The sequence below is a fragment of the Notolepis coatsorum genome, assembly GCF_963971535.1.
Source record: "Notolepis coatsorum genome assembly, chromosome: 10".
NCBI classification, from domain to species: Eukaryota; Metazoa; Chordata; class Actinopteri; order Aulopiformes; family Paralepididae; genus Notolepis; species Notolepis coatsorum.
In genome coordinates, this window is record NC_140174.1 from 94959998 (window position 1) to 94985046 (window position 25049).

The 25049-nt window shown below is 46.5% G+C and overlaps 1 protein-coding gene across 1 annotated transcript in view; it reads left to right on the forward strand.

Moving 5' to 3' along the window:
• Positions 1-25049, forward strand: part of LOC311235641 (uncharacterized protein) — a gene marked incomplete at both ends in the record, with an annotated part of 250317 nt that overhangs the window by 42307 nt on the left and 182961 nt on the right. Inside the window, one exon of the mRNA XM_084323106.1 lies at positions 3550-5087. Coding sequence (XP_084179232.1) covers positions 3550-5087 — 1538 coding nt within the window. The remainder of the gene's footprint in view (positions 1-3549; positions 5088-25049) is intronic.

Below are 25049 nucleotides of genomic sequence, written 5' to 3' on the forward strand. Positions count from 1 at the left end.
AATTGCGTATTTCTGTGTGAAGAAAAAAAAGAAATAAGGGGGAGGGGGGGCCTCCACCCCCCTGGGCTGAAGCCCCCAATGTTTTCTAACCCTAAAAACGCCCCTGGTGTTGAAGTGTCTTAACCCCTGAAACTTAACCCCTAACTGCTCCCGGTAAGCAGGTTGCTCACCTTGCATGGTTGCCTCCACAATGGGTGAATGTCAGGAACAAAATTGTAAAGCGCTTTGGATAAAAGCTGTTATATAAATGCAGCCATTTACCATTTACCTTTTACAATATGAACTGATGGTGAGACGGTCAGGAAGGTTGCATCCCCGGTCGAGCCTCAACACGGTAGCGCCTACGCTATGTGTTCGCTGCTCGGATTTCCATTGTTGATCTCACCTGTTCTTTTTCCTCTTCCAAACTGCAGTGTGGTAGCGATATGCGCGCTAATGTTCATTAATGTTCATTAGCGGTAATCACTCTGCTCGTTAAGGGGCAGAGGGAGCCGTTAGAAGTGATGACTTTGACCCTGACTCAAACACCCATTAAACGGTCCGAAAAAACACCACTTGTTTGTTTACTCGTGACACATTTGAGTGAGAACGTGCAGCACCTATTTTAAAAGAGCGAGACTACTGAGCGTTTTAACCTTAAAGGTGCTGTAAGTGGTATTTTTGTGTTAAGATAAGTGTTAAATCGCATTCCAACAGCCATCACTGATACAGAGTGTTTGGTCAGTAACATGAGTCTCCTAGTCCCTCTGCTCTGCAGTAAACAGAAAATACATTTCCTGCTATCCCGTTGCTACTTTATCCATTCAGGAGAGAGAACCCTAGATATATCTATATATATATATATATTTTTTTTTAACTTATTTCAAAAAATCTTGCAAAGGCAAATTTGCTTACTGCACTGGCAGATTACTTTACTTGTTTCAAGCACACATTTGCTTAAAAACGAGTTGTCAGTCGTCCCAGGCCCTGGGTCAATGCCCAAAAGGGCCCTCTAACCGCTTTTGTCATCGGGGACATTGAATCCCTGCGTTGTGTTCATTACAGTTCAATGAGGTAAGGTATAGCAGTCCCTATAAGATATTGGTATTGCTATTTTCTCATCTGCATTATTTAATGGCGCTGTAATTAACACAACACAAGGATTCAATGTCCCCGATGACATCGCTGGTGGCCATTATTCTTACTGTCATGCACTTGTCCTATAAACTAACCTACACTGTAGCACTCAACACTTGATGAACATTGTTACTCAGCTGATAGAGTTGTGCCCTTCCTGATGACTTGTCGTACAGAACTTGTAAGTCACTTTGGATAAAAGCGTCAATTAAATGACTAAATGTAAAATGTAAATGTAATTCAAACTAATTTACTGTCAAACGAAATGAATGTGTGCAAAACCTTTTTGTGTGTGCGATGAGATTATGTGTAAAATAAATCAGCATCGTTTTTCTTTTTTTGGTGAAGTGCCCCTTTAGGATAAAGGGAAGGGCTTTAGTAAGGCTGTCTGGTATCATCAAACTGGACTGCCTGAGATAGTTGAAAAAACGTTTTCCTATTATAGGAAATAGTTTTTTCATAGGCAATACCATTTTGATGGTGACATCACATTGCATCGTCTTTGATATTGCGGCATCATAACTCAAAACAGAAAACAGAAAATAAACCCTAACAAACTTCAGATTATTTATTTTGATAAAGTTAATATTCAATTGATAAATACAGTAGGACAAAAAAAAGTCTGCGACGACAGCTGATCGGCTCGCCCTGTGGCCAGGAGAGGGCATCGCAACACCTTCTATCCAGAGCACCATCCAGCTCTATATATAATCCTATACCAACATCATCCCAGTTGCGATAAAACAAGTGATTTCTTTTGTAGATGCCCAACGCGTCTAACCCACAGCAGACGTGGCCAGCCGCTCTCATTCTGAATTACCTCTGGAATACAAAAAAAACTACTTGATGCCTCTCGGACTACATGCTTTCCTCCGAAATGTCTTTATTTGATCGATTTGGGAAGCTTTACATACCGATGAAATTCAATTGGCCAGTCTAGGCACGTCTTTACATCCGCTAACAAAAGGGGATTCTCATAATAAAGCGTCAATGCGTCCACCCAAGGATTTTTTAACGGATTGCACCCTACCTGCATCATCAGGCTCATGTTGTTTCGGAAGGTACGCAACTACAGAGATAGACCGTCCCTCACCAATGCTTACTGTAGTTATATCTCCGACAGGTGTGCGGCTGTGCACAAAGTACTGGGGGTACTAGTGCTGCTGTAGCTCCGCCGGCCGAATACATGCGTAACTATCTGGACCATAATGCAGAGTGCGTCTAACATGTGGGCTTGGGACACATGCAACAGGGAGCTCTAATCATGACGACGAGCCGATATTGCACAGATATGGGTATGTAATCTCCACACTATTCCTATGGTTAGCCTATGTATACACGCACGCACACGCACGCACGCGCACGCACACACGCGCGCGCGCACACACACACACACACACACACACACACACACACACACACACACACAGATATAGCTGGTACATTTCCCCCACAATGTATTGCTGGATTAATTTCCAAGCAATGGAAACTCATTCTCCATAATGATGAGAATGTGAGATTAATTGCTAGTCTCGGGGGAAGATAACGAAGACTATAAAAGAAAAAGAAAGAGAGAAGAAAATAGAAAATTGGGGGGGGGGGGGGGGGGGGGGTGCTGATTGGCATTGGAACCCAGCCAATGACCATTCCTTGCAGTTTATAGGATCTCGTTGGGTTTTTTATTTCACCAACTACTCGTCTTCAACTGATCATCTTTGATGCATACGTTCCCCCATAATCATTCCTGGGTGGATGTATCCAAGAATGTGATTGACGGTGGTAATGAGCGTAGACCTGCACCAGTTAGAACAGATTGACAGTGATAATGAGCGTAGACCTGCACCAGTTAGAACAGATTGACAGTGATAATGAGCGTAGACCTGCACCAGTTAGAACAGATTGACAAGTGATAATTAGCGTAGACCTGCACCAGTTAGAACAGATTGACAGTGATAATGAGCGTAGACCTGCACCAGTTAGAACAGATTGACAGTAATAATGAGCATAGACCTGCACCAGTTAGAACAGATTGACAGTGATAATGAATGTAGACCTGCACCAGTTAGAACAGATTGGCAGTGATAATGAGCGTAGACCTGCACCAGTTAGAACAGATTGACAGTGATAATGAGCGTAGACCTGCACCAGTTAGAACAGATTGACAGTGATAATGAGCGTATAGACCTTCACCTGTCACAACAGTGAGGGACACATGAATTAGGTTGCAAGGACTGCTCATACCAGACTGTTCATAACAGATGCAACAGCCTCCGAATGGGCCTGCATGAAGGATCTTTACATCTGTGCTCTCATTCAATTGATTAGGCCTGTTTTACTCTATGCTATTCTATTCTTAGACATAGGCCAAAAACGTTTGCAGTCAAGTTGTTTTTCGTCTCTCATGAGTCCTCTACTTTTTCTGTGTGTCTCTAGGACCTCCTGTGTTTAAATGGCTTGTTGTCACGGTGTTGGTGCCGGCCTGGCTGGTGGCCGCTCCGAGCGGCATCCGAGAGCGCCCCTGCCCCCAGAGCTGCAGATGTGATGGGAAAATAATATACTGCGAATCCAACGCTTTCCGCGACATGCCAAACAACGTGTCTGTCGGAACACAGGGCCTCTCGTTGCGCTACAACAGCTTGGTGAGCCTGAGAGCCAGCCAGTTCGCGGGCCTGAGCCAGCTGGTTTGGCTGTACCTCGACCACAACTACATTGTCACCGTGGACTGTCAGGCCTTCCACGGGATACGGCGGCTCAAGGAACTGATCCTCAGCTCGAACAAGATCACGCAGCTACAAAACGACACCTTCCACGATGTTCCCAATTTGCGCAATCTTGACCTTTCCTACAATAAACTGCAGGCCCTCCAGCCTAGCCAGTTCTTGGGTTTGCGGAAGTTACTCAGTCTACACTTGAGGTCGAATTCCTTAAAAAACGTTCCGATGCGAGTGTTCCAGGATTGTCGCAATCTGGAGTTCCTTGACATGGGTTACAACAGGCTGCGGAGCCTCACGCGCAACGCCTTCGCCGGACTGCTCAAGCTCGTCGAGCTTCATCTGGAACACAACCAGTTTTCCAAGATCAATTTTGCCCACTTCCCCCGCCTGGCGAACCTGCGAGCACTCTATCTGCAGTGGAACCGTATCAAATCTATGACCCAGGGCCTAATGTGGATGTGGACATCCTTGCAAAAGCTGGACCTCTCAGGGAATGAGCTCCAGGTGTTGGATGCCGGGGCGTTCCAATGTCTCCCCAACCTGCAGACCCTCAACCTGGATTCTAACAAACTCAGCAACATGTCCCAGCAGACGGTGGAAGCTTGGATCTCCCTCACGACCATCAGCCTCGCCGGTAACGTGTGGTACTGCAGCCCCAGCCTGTGTCCCCTGGTGACCTGGCTGAGGAACTTCAAGGGCAACAAGGAGTCCACTATGATCTGCGCCGGCCCCAAGGAGGCACAGGGAGAGAAAGTCGTCGACACGGTGGACACGCTTAACATCTGTAAAGCGACGGCCAGCCCCGTCGTCTTAACTACAGCCACCGTGAACCCCACGCCGGAACCCGAGCTCCCGCGTCCTCCCACCCTGACCACGGCGGATAAAAAGCCATCCCGGAACGGCAGTGCCACCCCTGATCCCTCGGAAATCTCCCCCACGATCCCGCTGCCTGACACAGAGTACATGTCCTTCCATAAGATCATAGCCGGTAGCGTGGCCCTCCTCTTATCTGTGGCTATTATTCTCCTGGTTATCTACGTCTCGTGGAAGCGCTACCCCAGCAGCATCAAGCAGCTACAGCAGCGCTCCGTGGTTAAAAAGCGTCAGAAAAAGGTGCGAGAGACAGAGCGCACTCTCAGCTCGCCCCTGCAAGAGTACTTTGTGGACTACAAGCCGACACACTCAGAGACTATGGACGTGCTGGTCAATGGGACAGGACCCTACACATACACCATCTCCGGCTCCAGAGAATGCGAGGTATGACCGTTGCCCTCCACAAAAACCCATTTCCTCTGCGGGGCATGAGAGGTAAATCTTTCTAACAATATGTGGAGAAAAAAAAACGATATGTTTTTTTTCCTCCTCCTTGTGTCTCGTCTCTTTTGGGAAATAAAGATCAACGCACAGTGACTTGTATCGACAACACGCCCGGGGTGCGTGCAGCTTCATTTGATTACCCGCTCTCTGTTCTGCTCTTATTGCAATTTCATAGTTTTAAGAGGATCCCAAATAGCTGAGACTGCAAGGACAACAATTTTTCCCTGGGGTCCAAACTACCAAATACAAATACACTACAAAACGTACCGTACATATACAATATAACAATTGTATCTTTCACTCTCAATGAAAGAGGGCTTATATGATGGATTTATGTTTTCTTTCCTCAAATTTCGTTTCTATCCACTATTGAATGATAAAACATTATTGGATCAAGTCACTGTGCAGTTGGTCCGCTCCCATCCTGTGTATTTGCTACAGCAGCAGGCATTGTCATTGTCCCCACGTTTGCTAAAATACGCAAGACATGTGAATTGTGGATTGGCGAGTGACATTACTGCGTGCATGCGTTTCCGTTAAACCATGTATTTGTGTGTGAATATTATCATACTAGATAATCCCCTTCTCTCTTCCTCCTACTAGACATAGATTATGATAGTTCTGAATAGTTTCAGCTCACAAGGCGGAATCACTGCCAGTTCCGGCTGAAGACGATCACAAAGGCCCTCAGGGGGGCCAAACAAAAGACAAATCCTGCCAATCGGCCTTGTTTTCTGCCACGCTCGTGTATAAAACTATAACCACGACACCGCATTCGATTGATATTTCATTTAGCAATAAAAAAAAAGAGGCAAAACATCCTTTTTACGTGATCTTTCTTCTGATAAAGCCACAGTACGGCCCCCCCGGAGGGAGTAAGAGAGAGACGGAAAGTCTTGACACAAAGGTCAATACATTTTCCCATGCTTAATTAGCCGCTTTTTTTCTTCTTCGCCTGTGTATTCTTCTCCCCCTAATGCCATGTATCTGTCTCGGCCCGTCCCACAGCTTGTGTTCCGCTGGCAGTGTGGTAGAGTGTGATTAACAGGGCACGCTTTGCCGGGGGGAAGATGTAGTGCCGCTGGAATCTGCACTGCACCTTTGTGCTCCTCCGGCTTCCTTTTATTGGCCTAAACGCCGGCACACAGCAGAGTACACCAGACATCTTTCTCCTGCATTGTCTCTGTCAGCGAGGCTCGGAGAAAGAGGTGGGGGGGGGGGGGGGGGGGGGGGGGTTTATCTCACACTGGCACACAGCTCCTCTCCTGTCCTCCACATGGCATGATCCATCTCCGGTAAATCACTCTCTAAAGTGTTTTTGTCAGCAGTGGCAGCGGCAGCAGCAGGCTGTGTACTGTGGAATACAACCGCAGCACCACTTAACTTTCCCGTCGTGTTCTCCGGCGCAACGTCGGAGACCTAGAAGCCACTGCAGGGTGGAACAGTCACAAATGCGCCTATTGTACCTTTGTGTTATTATTTAGTTGCAGTGCCATTATTCATGAAGTGGCTCTCCGCTGTTTGTACCTGATGTAGCAACAGGTTTAATTAGATTTAACTTGAGCCAGTGACTCACTTCCTGTCCACCTGCCATCCGGCAGCAGCGTTCACTTGTCTAGTTCTCTAGTAACGATGTGTCTGTGAAAACTATTTGTTGATATATGTATATTGAATGAATGCCTGCCTGGTCATAGGCTTGGAGGTGAGACGGGCTTGTTTATCCGTCTTGTAGCTTTCATGTGAGAACGTGGCATGGGAGCATTAAATGGCAGACCTAATGGTGCTTCTGATACCTAGAATAACTAATAGCCCATCAGTGGTAAGGAGCCGAGACTTCCTCCTGCTCTGTTATTCCTTGCCCTCTCCAGCTCAAGGGGGCAGCCAGAGCTGTTAAAATTGTAATAGGATTTGTGTGTGCGTGGGTGTGTGCCCGTTTGCACGTGTGTGTGTCTGTGTCGACTTTCATGCCAAACACCAATATGAAAAGTACGAACACACAGTAAAGTATGATGCATACAGTAAAGTAAGATGCATACAGTATCCTTATTGAACCTGAGATTAAATGGCATCTTGAATTTTCACATTGCATTCAGGCATGAAATGGGGCTATTTAATACGTTTTTTTTTGCTTGCAAATTCACTCTATAAAGCCAAACTCGTTTTGATCCATCTAACGACATGTCTCCAAATTCAGTAGGTTGCAATGCACAATTCAGTAGATTGCAGTGCAAAATTCAGTAGATTGCAGTGAAAAATTCTGTAGATTGCAGTGCAAAATTCAGTAAATTGCAGTGAAAAATTCTGTAGATTGCAGTGCAAAATTCTGTAGATTGCAGTGCAAAATTCAGTAGGTTGCAGGGCAAAATTCAGTAGGAAGGCAGGAGGCGAGTGCTTTAGGTACGAGCTTCATCTCAGTCAGAAGGATCACGGATGAACGTAGGGCAGCTTGCATTTATCTATCAACCGATCAACTAGTTTCTCGAGACTTCCAACAACACTGCACGTTGCAGACGAGGCCCGCTGTCCCTATGCCGTTCTGTTCCTTCTCAGCAAGGTTAGTTCAAGAAATGACCAAATCAGACCATTTCAGATTAACCCCCTGTGTGGTGTTTGCGTTTCTGTTACTTGCCTAATGTTCACGGGTCTGGTGGATCCACGACATTATTGCGATTTTAAAACAATGAAGCCAAAAACGATTTATGACTAAATGACTTAACAGATTTTAACTTATCCCAATTACAAGCAATCTAGACAGCATAATATGGTTCATATTTGCCAGTTACCTCATTGAAAGTGCTATTCGTTTTTCTGTGATAAAATGTGATTAAAAAAAATCCATTATAATCAAGACATGACTGGAATTAATCAGGTTTATCTTGGAAATGTCAATGAAAAAAGGTGGAGGCAGACTGTGAAGGTACACAGTGAACCTGTCCACACTTAGCCTTAGACCTGAACACCGCGTATGTAATATTATGTGTAATATAAATGTGCACTCAATGAAAATGTGTTCTTCTATCGAGGCCAAGTGTGAGTTGCAGGGTGAGAACATAATTAAAATGTTATTTATATTTTAATAAAAGAGAATGGGTCCCACAGACCCAATGAGGGTTAAGACAGTTTGTTCTTGACGTGTTTATTTATTACGTTTATTTGAATAGGGACAGTGCACATTATTCAACAGTAATGAGACAGAGTACCACCACTGTAAATATGCCAGTGTTAGCTGGGTAGCTAGTTTTCAACTGCAGTCCCTAGGCAAGCTGTTAAATGCCAGGTAAAAACTGAATAGATAGAGATATTTCATACATTTTAAGAGCATAATTAAAACAGTATTTGAATATAACAGCATAGTTAAAAGTGGTTAAGGCTATAAAATAGATCCACAAAGAATGGATTGCACGGAGCAAGTTGCACCCTTACTTACAATTCATTATGAATTGAAAATGGGGGACCCTGATGTAAACAAGACGAAAGTCTTTCTCTGGTCTGCATCCCCTTAACAATTGTGTGTATTGAGCCATACTGTATTGTACCCATTCTGCAATCTGTTAATACAATTTTCATTCAATCAATCAATCTGCACTGTGATTGATTGAATGAACATTTCACATTTCAAACATCAAACATGTTAGTTCTCAATGTAACTTATGACAGGGGTAATTACTGTATATAAATTGTGAAAATATTATACAAATGTATATAGACTTTTGGTCACTACAACCATAGTAATGTATCAAATTAGCTAGGGCCAAATGGCATGTTGACCTGACTTACTGCTAGGTACCAGAACAAATTGTTAGGATGTGGGGGGCGACAGTGGCTCAGGAGGTAGAGCAGTCGACTGGTAATCCGGAGGTTCCCGGTTCGATTCCCGCTCCTCCCAGGCAGCCTGTCGAAGTGTCCTTGAGCAAGACACTTAACCCCTAATTGCTCCCGGTGAGCAGGTTGGCACCTTGCATGGTTGCCTCTGCCATCGGTGTGTAAATGCGTGAGTGAATGGGTATAATATAATGTGAGGAACAAATTGTAAAGCGCTTTGGATAAAAGCTCTATATAAATGCAGCCATTTACCATTTACCATTTATGTAAATTTCCCTGAAACTTGCATAAGGAGCTCAAATACCTAACATGGTGGGATTAATGAATGAATAATTATAAATTCAGTAAGTGGTTTGTGATGGTGTTAACGAATTGCAATGTATTGATCAGTTCCCAACACTAGACCTGTGGTCATGGAGGCAGCTCTGTGTGTTTCTATCAGAAGAGTCAGTGAAAGGGGAAAGTATTGCTGCAACTTAGAGTCCTAAATCGTAACCTAAGATAAAAATCAGATAAAAAAATCTGATACAAATCCTGTCGCTTTTCACAATTTCTATTCAGAAATCAAAATACCATAGTAGTACAAACGCTCAAAGAGACGATCGGCGGTAGAATAGAAACCGACTCGAGGAATGAAATGTTATTTTTCCTTTTCTTGTTACTGTCACACAGCACAGCCCCCCCCTTTTGTGTAGACGCCCTCCAAGGTGAGATACCCTCCACTTTGCAATCTGAATTGGATACTCTTTCATGTGGCAGATCAGATAAAACTGCGCTTGCCTTTTACCTGTCGTCTCTGGTCACACGGCGAGCGGACGGTTCCCGCGGCTTCCAGCGCCGGCCGAGGGGAAAATGCTGAGCACTTATTGCGAACCTATGATCATCGCTTATACATGGCAGCGGTGTGCTATTTGGATAGTAGCGCCTTGGCATGTAATTCATCATGAGCAGTGGTGTGTACAGGTGGGGAACAAGGGGGAGCAGCCATCTCTACCTCGACCATTTTCCCTCTGAATGGCTCCGTGTCCCTCTGCCCTTCTCAGGTTAAGTGTTTGGCAAAGTACAATCAAGCGAAAGCCAAGTAAAAGCCAAGAAGGGCTTGAGGCAATCAATTGTCTTTTTTTTTTTTTTTTTCATTTTCCCGGTCACCCCCCCCCCCCCCTCGTCTCTGGGGCCTGCCCTCATTTGTATCGGTCTTGTCTTGGATTTCTGTTTTAAACCTCACATTTTACACAAACACAAACTAGTCTGAAAGAGGAATTATGTGAACCTCCCCCTCCTCCTCCTCCTCCTCCTCCTCCTCCTCCTCCTCCTCCTCCTCCTCCTCCTCCCCATCCTGGCTCTGTTGTTGTTTTTTCTGTAAATGCATGGTGGACTATTCTGAAAAACACCACTGGGTATGATTGTCGTATCCCCTTTTGAACGAGATTAGTCATGCTCCTGTCATGGTCTTGGTACTCATCGTCCCCTCTTTGGTTCAGGTGTTTGCCGCTGACTTGACCTCCTCTTCTCTGTGTCTCCAGTCGACTAATTTAGGGCTGACCTTCGATTTTTTTTTGGAATTCGAAGCTTCGGGGCCGAGATTCGATTTTAATTTGAAGCTTTGAAATAAAAAAATATATAATTTTTTTTCTTTTTTTAAATATTATTATAATTTTTTATTTTATTTATGTTTTTATGTTGTGGGACTTTGTTAAACTTTGTCAGTGCTGTAAAGTTTAAACCTTTTTAAATCGTAGACAAACTAAACACTTTGCTTCCATGAAATATTGTAAGCTGTCATTTGAGGCTTTATAAAAGCAGCACAATGAACACAAATCTGTCAGTGCCGAGTCCGACCTCATCTTAAATAACAAACAGCATTGCTTGTTGTAATTAACAAAGAGAGGCAGAGTTGATTTTGCAAAAAAAATTTAAAATTCATATATATATATTTTTTTACATAATCGAATTTTATTTTCATATTCGAAGCCCATGCCCATCGAACGAAGCTTCGAAGTATTTAAGACAGCCCTAGACTGATGTGATCTTCATCACACACCGTCCTGCTGTTTTATTTTTCTTTCTATTCACCCATTTCACGGTTCGCTGAGAGATCGGGTCAAAGAGACCTAATTTGCTCAATGTTATTCCTTTTCTTCCCTCAGTAGTCTAACCTGGCCCGCCAGATAGTCTGTTACACAGAACCACCTGGGAGGTCGTCCTTTCAAACTGTTTGTAATAGGGTCGGCACAAACTAAATAAATAAAAACTTGGCAGATGATTGGATGTAAACCACATCCTGTAGCTGCCAGTAGTTCCTCAAAGGACGCTGATTGATTCAAACCGCTGCACACCTCGAAGCCTGACTGGATGGATTCTCTTGTGATCTCGCGAAGCCAGCTGCTGTGCAAGGTCATCAGTAGTCTAGACTTTCTTGATTCTAGGTGTAGCCCTGCACAGATACCACGGTATGACTGATGGGAAATAAGCTTTGAGCAACATTGCGTTATATTAGTGAAAATGCAAATGTATTCCACTCAATTCAATTCCGATAATAACATTTTTATTAAACTCTTTTGTTTACATTTTTGGTTAAATAATGTATGTTAATGCTGTATACATTTACATTTACATTTAGTCATTTAGCTGACGCTTTTATCCAAAGCGACTTACAAGTTCTGTACGATAAGTCATCAGGAAGGGCACAACTCTATCAGCTGAGTAACAATGTTCATCAAAGTGTTGAGTGCTACAGTGTAGGTTAGTTTATTAGGACAAGTGCATGACAGTAAGGTTAGTTAGGGTTAGATTTTAAATGTTTAAAAAAAAATTACATTTATTTATTATTATTATTATTATTATTTTTCTTTTTTTTTCAGATAATGGTTGAAGAAGTGCGTCTTTAGTCGACGGCGAAAGATTGGACAGGTTTCGGCTGTCCTAACTGGGGTGGGTAGTTCGTTCCACCATTGTGGGGCAAGGACTGAGAATAGGCGACTTCTCTTTGATGACCCTCCCGGAGCTCGGATAGGAGTAGGTCTGAGGCGGCCAGAAGATGCAGAGCGTAGGGATCTTGAGGGTGTGTAGTTAGAGACCATTGACCGGAGGTAGGCGGGAGCGGTTCCCTTTGCTGCATGGTATGCCAGGTCAAGGGCCTTGAAGCGGATTCGTGCAGCAATGGGGAGCCAGTGCAGGTCCCTAAGAAGTGGGGTGACATGGGCCGACTTCGGTAGGTTTGAGATCAGGTGAGCCACTGCGTTCTGAATGAGATGAAGAGGCTTGGTGGCAGTGGCCGGGAGGCCAGCGAGCAGTGCTTTGCAGTAGTCGAGGCGGGAGATGACTGTTGATTGGACGAGGAGTTGGGTGGCTTCTTTTGTCAGGAAGGGGCTGCAGGTTCTGGTTGTCGCTGCGATGTGAGCAGAGAAGTTCAACTGGTCGTCGAGGACAACACCAAGGTTCTTGGCGGTCGGGGACGCGGTCACAGCTGCATTCTCGACTGTGATGGAAAGGTCGGTCAGGGGGGAGGATTTGGTCGGCAGGTGGAGCAATTCTGTTTTGCTTAGGTTCAGTTGAGGTGGTTGGTCGTCATCCAGGCGGAGATGTCAGACAGACAGGCCGAGATCCGCTCAGAGACGGGGATATCTGAGGTAATCACATGGTGTATACCGTATATACATATATTTATTCTTACTGTATATATATGCAGTATATCCACATCTGTCGGTATACCTGCATACTGTATAATCCTTTTTACATGTCTGTGTAGATTCTATATCTATCTCTGTACATATCCCTTATCTACTCTTACTAGTTATGCTTCTGGCCAGTATGACTTACTACCATAGTGTCTTTATACCTGTACATACACTGTACATAATACTACAACTCTGTACATAAATGATAAATGGTAAATAGACTGCATTTATGAAGTGCTTTTATCCAAAGCAATTCACAACTCATGCCTCACATTCACCCACTCACACACTCACACACCGACGGCAGAGGCAGCCATGCAAGGTGGCCACCTGCTCATCGGGAGCAGTTAGGGGTTAAGTGTCTCGCTCAAGGACACTTCAACTCGCTGCCGGGAGGAGTGGGAATCGAACCAGGAAATTACCAGACAACCTCTCTAGTCTCTACCTCCTGAGCCACTGTCACCCCCATACATACATCTGATTAGCACTATTACTCAGTAGTACTAATTTATATATCTTATACCCAGCTTAATCACCTGTACATTGTATATTACTATTACTAACTTTACTGTCACATTTGCACTCTGGTTGGATACCAAACCTCTTTTTGTTGTACTGTGCTTGTGCTGTATGATAACAATACATTTTAATCTAATCTAATCTAATCTAAAACCTCCATTGGACACCTTTAATCTCCTCCTGGGCTAGCGTGTCACCAGACACCTGTGCCCTTTCCGAGGACACATCGTTTCCCTAGTCAGCTTTGATCACACCACCGGTGACGGCAAACTGGAGTTAGTTGAGCGTACCACAGTGTTGCAAGCGGCTTAAAGTTGTTATCGAGCTCATGTATTAGACGTGCGATTTGCTCTCCCCCACAACCGAACCAATGTGTTTTCCATGCGTTTCATTCCATTTTGTTCATACGCAGCATTTGGAGTGGCAGACACGAGTGCATGGAGGAAGATTGGGAGGAAGTGGAGAGCGGTCGATATCACATGTTCTGTAAAGCATTCTCGCCGCAGATAAATCAGTGGATGAGATTATCCTTGGAGCCAAGAAGAGAGGCATTTCATCAATTGGAGATCAGGACTCTGTATTGATCGGCCAAGCCCATGCATGTTTGACTTTATTGAATCCTCCCCGTTTCTGGCAACTCTGTTGGATCTCAGTCGATGCTGAAAGCCATGGAGCTCGGATGAGGTGACTTCCAGATGTGCTTTTTCCCCCCTCTTCTCTGTTTTGTCACCCGCCACAGCATTATTCTAGTTGTGACAATATTATTCCTCTTAGCTCACGTAGACCTCTCTGTCCTCTATACCGCAGTGCTTTTCATTTAAAACGTGTTGTCCTGTGAGGACCTGTATATTGTTAAAAGATGTTTTCTCCATCGTGACCTAAATAACGCTTTTGAAGGCTAAGTAGCAAGCAAACATGACCCTGTTTTTAGACTAGAAACATGCAAACTACAGTATTTTAGTTATCGCAGGCACAGGGGAATACATTGATGAAATAAATATGATGAAAGCTTTTCCAAACCTGATGCACCAGATGGTTTGTTACATAGAACCGTCTAAGAAGGCGTCCTTGGAAACTGTTTTGAAAAGGGCTGGCACTTTCAAAGAAAAAATACTTGGCAGGTGATTGGATGAACCACGGTCTATCACCGTCTATCATGGGCTAACTTCAACCAATCAGATCAATGAAGTAGGAGAGCGCTGAAGAGGAAGCTAGTAGCTACAGTATGTAGTTTGCATGTTGGTAGATGATTCTTGCCGTCTTTATAAGGAATACGAATACCAAAAGAATATTTGATTCAAATATCTGCCAGTAGTTCCTCATAAGACGCTGATTGGTCAGAGCAACTGTGGTTCGGCCACAAGCACATAACTTGAAGCCTAACTATATGGATTCCCCCCCGTGATCTCGAGTATCCAGCTGCCTCGCAAGGTAAAGCTTTTCCACCTGAAGAACATTTTATAGGCTGTGTTTTAATGGTTGTGGATTGCAAACCAATTCTGTCTATTATCTATGTACTATAAGTATTAGTATAAGTAATACACTAGTACTGTATTATACTGTAACACTATAGCACTATATATACTGTATATATTTATTTATCTTTTTTCTTCTACTGCCATATTGGTGCCATATCATTTATTTATCTATATTATTATTTGAAGTATAAATCAAGGCTAGGGAAATATTATTTCCAGGTTGATTTTTCAAGTGACACTGTGTTAACACACCAGTCAGAGAGACACAGATTCATGCTAATTTTGTCTAGAATTTCTCTCCATACTTGCTCTGTATTCTCACACTTAGCAAGTCATGGGGCCAATGTGTAGAGTATTCTAACTTCACTAATTGGTTTATGTTACATTACAGACATATTTCTTTCATTCATTATCTTGATCAGAAATCTCCCTAATTAGAATTATTGCCGCCAGGGAGATCTATTGGAGTCTCCCAGTGGTGGAGTAGCAGATTTGGTGAGCTTTTTGCAGATTATAGGCTGCCGCTAGACTGCTCACAGGTACCCGGAAGAGAGCTCACATCACCCCTGTACTTGCCTCCCTCCACTGGCTCCCAGTGCGCTTTAGAATAGACTTCAAGGTCCTTTTATTGGTTTACAAAGCCCTAAATGGTAAGGCCCCTGCTTACCTAGCAGACCTCCTCACCCCCTATACCAACGTCAGGGCACTCAGATCGGCTGATAAGGGTCTCCTAACCACCCGTAGGTCTAACTTCAAGTGTAGGGGGGGACGTGCTTTTGCGGTCGCAGCCCCTGACCTCTGGAACAGCATCCCCATGTCCATTAAATCTGCCCCCTCCATCGAGTCTTTTAAATCAAAACTCCAAACCCACCTATATCGCCTGGCCTTCCCTGACTCACTTTGACTCTTGCCATACTTGTTGACGTGTTGTTCTGTTTTTCCTTTGTCTATCCGTTGATTGTTTTTTTTTCTGTTTATTTTATACTTTTCTTTGTTCTTAGCTTAGCTATGTGAAGCACTTTGGTTGACAAGCGTCATGTTTAAACGTGCTATATAAATACATTTGATTGATTGATTGATAACTACGTCTACAAAGTAGGGATGCTCGATATTGGCTTTTTTACCGATACCGATATACCGATATCGTCCAACTCTTAATTTCCGATACCGATATCAACCGATATATGCGGGCTTGGGCAGTATAATTTTTTTCATACCATCATACCTTGCTGACATATTACCCCGGTGGGGGGGCAGAGCTAACAATATACTCGTTATCACCATACATAACGCTTATATTGAAACACGTTGACATTAGGGCCGTTCTTTCAACCTAAAAGTGCACTTTCGTCAACCTTGAACCTAAATTCCTTAGCAACCCGTGTTACCAAGTAAACAAATCACAGAACGATAGCCAGTTAGCCAGCCAGGTACCGACATTAGCTCTCAGAACGATTAGCCAGTTAGTTAGCCAGCAACCAGCCAGGCAGTGATGTTAGCTCTCAGAACGATTAGCCACGTTAGTTAGCCAGCAACCAGCCAGGCAGAGATGTTAGCTCTCAGAACGATTAGCCACGTTAGTTAGCCAGCAACCAGCCAGGCAGAGACGTTAGCTCTCAGAACGATTAGCCATGTTAGTTAGCCAGCAACCAGCCAGGCCGAGACGTTAGCTCTCAGAACGATTAGCCACGTTAGTTAGCCAGCAACCAGCCAGGCAGAGATGTTAGCTCTCAGAACGATTAGCCACATTAGTTAGCCAGCAACCAGCCAGGCAGAGATGTTAGCTCTCAGAACGATTAGCCACGTTAGTTAGCCAGCAACCAGCCAGGCAGAGATGTTAGCTCTCAGAACGATTAGCCACGTTAGTTAGCCAGCAACCAGCCAGGCAGTGATGTTAGCTCTCAGAACGATTAGCCACGTTAGTTAGCCAGCAACCAGCCAGGCAGAGATGTTAGCTCTCAGAACGATTAGCCACGTTAGTTAGCCAGCAACCAGCCAGGCAGTGATGTTAGCTCTCAGAACGATTAGCCACGTTAGTTAGCCAGCAACCAGCCAGGCAGAGATGTTAGCTCTCAGAACGATTAGCCACGTTAGTTAGCCAGCAACCAGCCAGGCAGAGATGTTAGCTCTCAGAACGATTAGCCACGTTAGTTAGCCAGCAACCAGCCAGGCAGAGACGTTAGCTCTCAGAACGATTAGCCACGTTAGTTAGCCAGCAACCAGCCAGGTACCGACGTTAGCTCCCGGAACGATTAGCCACGTAACCCTCTGCTGGCGCGTGCTGTGCACTACAATCAACTCCGTGTCTGTAATAGTAGTCTGTGACGTCACGGTATTGAGAATCTCAAAATACCCTGGTATACCGTAATACCGTCATACCGCCCAAGGGTTTCCCCCGCCAAAAAACTGAACATTACATATGTCATGTTGTGGAATTAACATAACATTATGCATACTTTTGACAATAAATTAAATCAGAATTTGTTCTTACTTGCTTGCCTGGGTAAATAAAGGTTATAGAAATGTTTTTTTTTTTAAACCGATACCGATATTTTCCGATATCACATTTTAATGCCAATATCGGCCGATAATATCGGTAGGCCGATAATATCGGACATCCCTACTACAAAGGTTTCAATAGTGCATTTTGTTTGGACGTGATGTATGTGATCAGTGAAATTCTTGCTGGAACAACACAAGGTGCTGGAAACTATTTCAGATGTGGACCAACCAACCAACCGGATGACAGTGACCTATAGAGCTGTTGGTCGCAGCTAAAACTGATATACAATGTTTGTTATTTAAAAAAAAAAATACTAGAAATGGGTGTATTTAAAAAGGAAAATCCTACTTTGATTGAAAGTAACAATAAAAAATGTATAACATAAAAAAGAATCAATCAAACTAAAAACACACTTCAATCAATATCTGCAAAAAAATACTACGAAATACTAACCTTCATACTGTCTTTTACTATTATGCACTTTGCTACTAAGGAATCTACCTTGCCTATATTACTTAGGGCTGTACCAAATGTCATTTTTTAACATTCGAAGCTTCTATTGAAGTATTCGAACGAAGCTTCGAATGTCTGTGGTCATATTTTATGACATAATAAAAAAAAAAAAAGTATTTATTTAAAAAAAAAATCCTCAAACTAAATCCTCAATTTGAATAAAGTGATTAATCTGATTAAATTAGTATTTTTTTTTTTTATTAAATCAACTTTCTTTAATGAATATAACTTGTAAATTTCATCAACATAAATAATCCAATAAGGGCACGGTTGGTACGAAAGTAATGGTGACGTCTTGATGGAGCGCCAAGCGGATGCAGATAGGCTACATCATTTATGATAAATGTTTTATTAAAAAATGTATGATGAGTCATTTACTATAATAGTATAATATTAGTGTAGCCTAATCTTTATCTGCAACTGTGAAGAAAAACCCCATTGGTTTAAACAGAATGAATAGACAAAAAAAAAAATAATAATAATAATAATAATAATAATAATAATAATAATAATAATAATAATAATAATAATAATAATAATAATAATAATAATAATAAAATACTTTTTATTATTTAAATAAAAAATTCGAATGTTGATTTAGAATTCGAATGTCAACGTTATGAACGAAGCTTTGAACTATTCGGTACAGCCCTAAATATTACTAGTGCCTATATGCTAATATGGCTATACTACTACCGTAAGGTTATTCTATAACCCTAGTTATATGAATACTGGCTGAGCGTCTCGCTCTGCCTACTGAGATATATCATTATCTCCAGCACCTAGTGTGCTCTGGGAAACAAAACAAATGCACCCACTTGCACGTGACCACGCCACTCCCATGCGTGCCTCTATATTACGCCGGAAGTGGTCACACCTCACCCTTCCAAGTTCGAATTCCATACGCGGAAAACATCCAAGGGACTTCAGGGCGCTGAAGAGCGAGACGCTCAGCCAGTATTCATATAACTAGGGTTATAGAATAACCTTACGTTATATTATCATACTGGCAATCACATCTCGCTCTGCCTACTGAGATAAAGGGCAGAGCGGATGCGTGGCCACGTCAAATGCACCCACTGAGGGCCCGTAAGCCCCAGCCAGGGAGGAGCGGAGTCCCGTCCACCCGCCCGTCCTAACGAAGGGGGGAAGGCAGTCAACTTCAACCAAAGTGCGAAAAAGGGGAACCAGGCACCCCCGAACACACAGCGCAAGCGGGACCACGTGTGACACAGCACCCCGCGGTCCACACCCACACAGTCCTGCTAGCCCACCTGATGGCGGGATGCAGGAGATGTCCCGGACTTCAGGACCGCCTGGGAGACAGAACCCCCAGTCATGACCATGAGGTAAAACCCAACGAAAGGACTCGGGGAGGACCAGGAGGCCGCAGCACAGATTTCCTCCACTGAGCCCCCCCCCCAACAGGGCAGCAGAGGCCGCCACACCACGAGTGGAGTGCGCCCTGACACCCCCGGGGGGAACCTATCCAGCCAACGTGTAGCAAAAGGCAATGCCCTTGCACAACCAATGTTCCAAGCAGCGCCTCACCTGCGCGAGGGCCACCGTAACAAACAAACAGCTGATTGGAAGCCCTGAGATCCTCCATGCGACTAAGGTAAACCCTCAGTGCATGGACAGGACACGACTTTAACGGTTAAGGTTAAGGCTTGACTCCAAACCACTGGCGTGAGGAGGAGGATGAAACGCCTGAATCACAATATCCCTGGAGCGAAAAAAGCTCCGGATATTCTTTGGCACGAAGACCGGATTAAGCCTCAGAGTCGCACCGCTATCGGCCCGAATAGACAGGCACTCAGGCCGCACCGAGAGAGCACACAGCTCACCCACGCGCTTAGCAGAGCTGATGGCCAAAAGGAACGCGGTCTTAAAAGACAGCCGATCCAATGGCGCCTGCTCAAGAGGCTCAAGCGGGGCCTCCGACAACCGGCCCAGGACCAGTTGGAGGTCCCAACTCGGAGACAGAGAACGTTCCACAGGCTTGAGATGCCGAGCGCCAAGCAGGAAACGTTTCACGAGAGGGTGGCTGAACAGCGTACCGCCCTCAAAGCCCACGTGACAAGAGGATATAGCCGCGGCGTATACCCTCACCGTCGAGGCCGACAGCCTATCCAGGATAGACTGGAGGAAGGAAAGAACTGAGTCCAGGGGGCAAGACACTGGGTCCAGGCGCCCAACCTCACACCACTCCTGAAACATACGCCACTTCCCAGCGTAAACCGCGGTAGTGGACGGAGCCTGCGCGTTCCGGATGGTGTTAACCACAGTAGGGGTAAGACACATCTCCTCCAGATTCACCCTTTCAGCAGCCAAACAGCGTCCCGTGTGCCTGAGAGAGGGCCCGCGGTGACCACGGAACAGGCCACGGCGGGGCCACCAAGAGCTGAATCAGGACTGGGAACCACACAGCCGTGCCCCGGTCCGGCGCGATCAGGATCAAAGTCCTGTGCTCCCGACATACCCGCTCCAACAGCTGAGCTACCAGGTGTATGGGGGGGAACGCGTACAGAATCACGGGCGGCCACGGATACATCGAGAAGGCATCCACCCCCAGAGAGGGGTTGTCCTTCCGACTGACCGAGAACCACAAGGGGCACTGGTGGGACTGTCTGCTTGCAAACAGGTCCACTGTGGCCTCCCCGAATCGGTCCCAGACCTGTCTGACTACGTCTGGACGTAGTCCTCACTCGTCAGGGTGAGGACCGCCCCGCGACATCACATCTGCACCCACATTCTCCCTGCCAGGGATGTGGAGAGCCCTCAGGCTGCGCAGATTGAGAGACGCCCATAGCCAGAGCTTGACCGCCGCCCGGTGCAGACGGGGGGAGCGTACTCCTCCCTATCTGTTGATATACGACGCTGACGTCGTGTTGTCCGTCCCGATCAAAACATGCTTGCCCACCACAAGGTGGCCGAGCCGTTTGAGGACCAGAAGGACTGCCTTCAATCCCAACACATTGAAATGTAGTGCAGACCGGGCAGCATGGTCCTGTCAGCTGTCCCCTACTGCGTTGGCCCGACACGTCCCCCCCCATCGCGTGAGCGAGGCGTTGGTGAAGACCGTGACGTGTGACAGCCTGCTGCCCATAGGGACCCCGCTGGTGAGGGCCCCAGGCCCCCCCCCAGAGGGCGAGGTCCCCCAGTACTGACATGGGAACCTTCAGCAGCTTCCACTTGACTCTCACAGGGTCTATTTTCACACCGAAAAACCTACCTCTGTATCCTCCTCATGAAGAGGAGGCCAAGAGGGACCACTTGAGCAGATGCCATAATACCGCGCAGGCCTATCACGGTCAGCGCCGTAACCGTCCTGCCAGGACGGAACCTCCCGAGCGCGCCGAGAATATCTTCTCACCGCTGCTCTGAGAGGGATGCCCATATAGACCTTGAGCTTAGAAATAAGCCCAAGTACTCCACCCGTTGACTGGGAAGAGGAGTACTCTACTTTCAGTCTACAGCTAAACCCAGGCTGGTGAGGAATTCCACCACCTGCCTGGTATGAGACCTGGCGATCTTCTCTGACCGGCCGAGGACCAGAACGTCGTCCAGGGTAGAATACAGGCCCCAGCGCGGTCTCCACGCACCTGGTGAAGATGCAAGGAGCCAGAGAGCAGCCGAACGGCAGCTTCTGGTACTCGTACGCTAAGCCCTGAAAAAGGAAGCGTAGGTATGTCCTAGGAAGGAAGATCGGCATGCGAATACGCATCCTTCAGGTCTATGGAGGTGAACCAGTCCCCCACCTGACAGCGCTTAACAGGTGGGTGACTGTCAACCTCCCTTCCATGGGACAGGTCCAGTATGGGTCTGACACCCCCCCCCCCCGATTTCTCGGGCACCAGAGAATATCGGGAGGAAACGCCGCTCATTGCGTCCTCCCATGGGACCACGACGACGGCCTGCTTCGCCGCCAGAGAACGAATCTCCTCAGCCAGGGCTGTCACTGCCGCGGACTCTGATAATAGAGTCTGTACCAAACCCAAAAACGGAGGGCGAGGGTGTGTAAACTGTAACACAAGCGCCGCCCTCAGTGTTCTCTCCATCCACACCGACATATGGCTACTACTGCAGCCATACGTGGTAAAAATTCCAAAGCGCCCCCGCCGCCAACTGCCGCTGGTCCGCTAGGAATCGTAGATGGGTGGCCCGGTCCCTTCCGCTGTGCGTCGTCAACCCTGGTCTTGCCAACCGCGCTAGCAGGGTGTCCCGCGGAGCCGGGATATCGCACCCTGACTCTACCAACGAGGCAATCGCACCCAAGGGGGGGACCCCGACAGAACGGGTGGTCTGATACGGGGGGAGCGGCCATCACCCCTGGTGACAGGCTCCCCCACTGAGCATCTTCCCGGCTTAGCTTGCGGAGGACAGCCTGCTCTGCAGCTGGACATGCATGGTGCGTGGTCCCACACTGCCCGATAGGGTGGGTCTCTACACACCGTAGCCTTGTAGTGATATTACTACCACCCAAATTACGCGTGCCTGACTGACCACCGCGGGATCGGAAGTCCAGACGGGGGAGGCACTAACGGAATACCCGGCCTGGCGAGGGCGGGGCTGGGGGGAACCCACGCTGCGACCTCCTGGGCCTAGAGTTCCCCCTCTGACAAAATGTTTTAGATACAGGGAACCCTGCTCCGTCGACAGATACAACACCAGGCTCACCAAACACAGACGCAGGACGTGTGGTGTGGGAGCCGCTTGACAGAACAGCATTCTCATAGACAGACCCAGGCCTAGCTAGCAACTGTGTGTCAGCCCCTGTCTCCATGAGAAGCGAAATGTGGGGCCGCTTGCGCTTCACTGGAAAAACGCGGCCCGCAGCCAAAGGGGACAAATCAGAGCCCTGAGTCCCGTAGCGTAGCGGGGGGGAGTAACCGGAGAGCGTGCTAGACACAGCTAGATGGCAACGTTTTTTTATGGCGTGCCCATCTAATATAGCCAATCCCTCGGGCCGCCGAGGCTGTCGGCCTTGTGATCACCTGTTTTCTTTGTGTCCAGGGTATCTCAGGCGGGGGAAACATGGCCACTGGCCGGGGGCCTCGCCGCAGCCGCTGGCGAGGCCGTGCTCTCACCCCTGGCTGCGCGGTGTGGGGCGGTGTGGAGCCCAGGTCAAATACCGCCCGCGCCTCCGTGGACAGACCAAGGTCCACCCGCGGAGAGGGGAGCCCTGAGGAGGAGACCCCTCCCCTCCTCAAGGGGAGATTGCTCCAACCAAGATGCCTGTGAACAACCGTTGACAGCATCCTAGCCCTCCCTGCGGTTATAGCTTGCGGCTGGGTCAAAAAACTCAAAACCTTGCGCGATGGTTTTGACGTCGGCTGGCCCTAAGGCCCCACCACCCGACTCCATTTTTGACAGAAAAGCAGCCAATTGAGCAATGTTGTTAGTTGCTGCTAAATTCTGTACCGCGGCGGTATAAGCTTCATCAGCCCACCAGCCACCTGCCGGCCCGACTCGCCTCTTGGCGTCGGCCGGGCGGGATACATACAGTGAAGCACTGCTCCACTAGTAGCCATGCAACAACCTCCCCTGCGGTGTGCACCCGTGACGGGATAAATGAATGAATGAACGAAAACTCTATTAACATATTGCAGAATGGGCTAGCCCAATACACACAATTGTTAAGGGGATGCAGACCAGAGAAAACGATAGTCCTGTCTACATCAGGGTCCCCCATTTTCAATTCATAGATTCACAAAATGCACACCTGCCCTGAGCCCTGTCGTCAGCCCATCCACCCATGTAAAGGGTAAATAAGCCTCCGCTAAACCCCCAACATTAGACACCGATTGACCGTCAGCATGAATGGTTAAGAGGAGGGAAGAGTAAAGACAGCCCCCCGGCGGGGTACATGGGAACGGCGCCCCAACATTGTAGCATTAGCACCAGCTGCGCGCGTTAAGATACTTGGAGAAACATCCAAAAGTGAGTCATGATGACCACGTTTATCAAAATATCCCGCCCCCCCGCGCCAATACATCGCCCGGTCGTCTCACGAGACAACAAGCAGTATTACACATGCCAGTACCAACGCCTGCCAGCGCAGGTCCTACCTGAGCGCGACTTGGCTCGACTGCCAAGCGTCACGCGAAGTCCATCGGTCCGCTGTCAAACGACGCGGAAAAAACACAGGATAAGACCGCCGTGCTGTGGACGTGCCGAGAAGGATCTGGGGGCTGGCGTACTTCTGGCGAAGCCCAACATTGCGTAATTTTTCCCTACATACTCTGTCGTATCCCCTGATACAAAGTTCCAGTTCAAAAGTGCATCTGAGCTGCTTCCGCGTTGGAAACTAATGAGGAAGGGTGAGGCGTGACCACTTCTGGCGTAATATAGAGGCACGCATGTGAGTGGCGTGGTCACGTGCAAGTGGGTGCATTTGTTTTGTTTCCCAGAGCACACTAGGTGCTGGAGATAATGATATATCACATAGCAATGTCTAATGACAATATCAAATATAAGCTGAAGCGGGCTGTATGAGAAAAACAGCCCCTTCAGTAGTGCACTAAGCACGGTCCCGAGCAGGTAAGAAAGTAAACACACGGCTAAAATTGTAAATTATATTTATTATACAGGGTAGGACTTCAAACCTCCACTGATTTAGGATGAGGGAAGAGGGGAAATAATCCCACAAACATATAACAATTAGGGAAAAGGGTAGTTGGAGAACACACAAGCAAATATAATAAAGTAAGGCACAAGGGCCAACACAAGCCCTAGTGACCTAGTGTCACAGGACACAACCACAAACCCTGCGGTTGGCAGTCTGGGAATCCCCCAGCAAAATGTACACCACGTGCACAGCATAATATAGTTCCACACAAGCAGTGGCAAAAAGGCAGAAGGCCCAATACATATATATATATATATTAATTCCACACGAACAGTGGCAAAAAGGCAAGAGGCCGCAATATATATATATATATATATATATATATATACTCACCTGGTAGCTGCACCAACACAAATACAATGCCTACCAGGTAAGTGGTGTGAACAACATGAACACACAGTAAATCAGTCCCACACAACAGTGGACAGTGTTATAATAACTATTCCACACAAACAACAGTGGACAGTGTTATAATAACCATTCCACACAAACAGTGGTAAACAATGGCAACCTCCAACTCTATGGTCACTGGCAAATGACTCCATGAGGCGCCCGGACGAGTGTGTGCTGTCAGGTATTTGTCCACCCGTCCCTCTCGAGGTGATTGCCATCAGCTGTCACCCATTAGGCAATCAGCACTCTTCAGTGTAGGGACGGGCGGCACCTGACAGAGAAAAAGAGACAGCATTAGCTATCATGCACACACACACACACATCACATCCAAAACATAACATATTTACATATACTAACCTGATGTT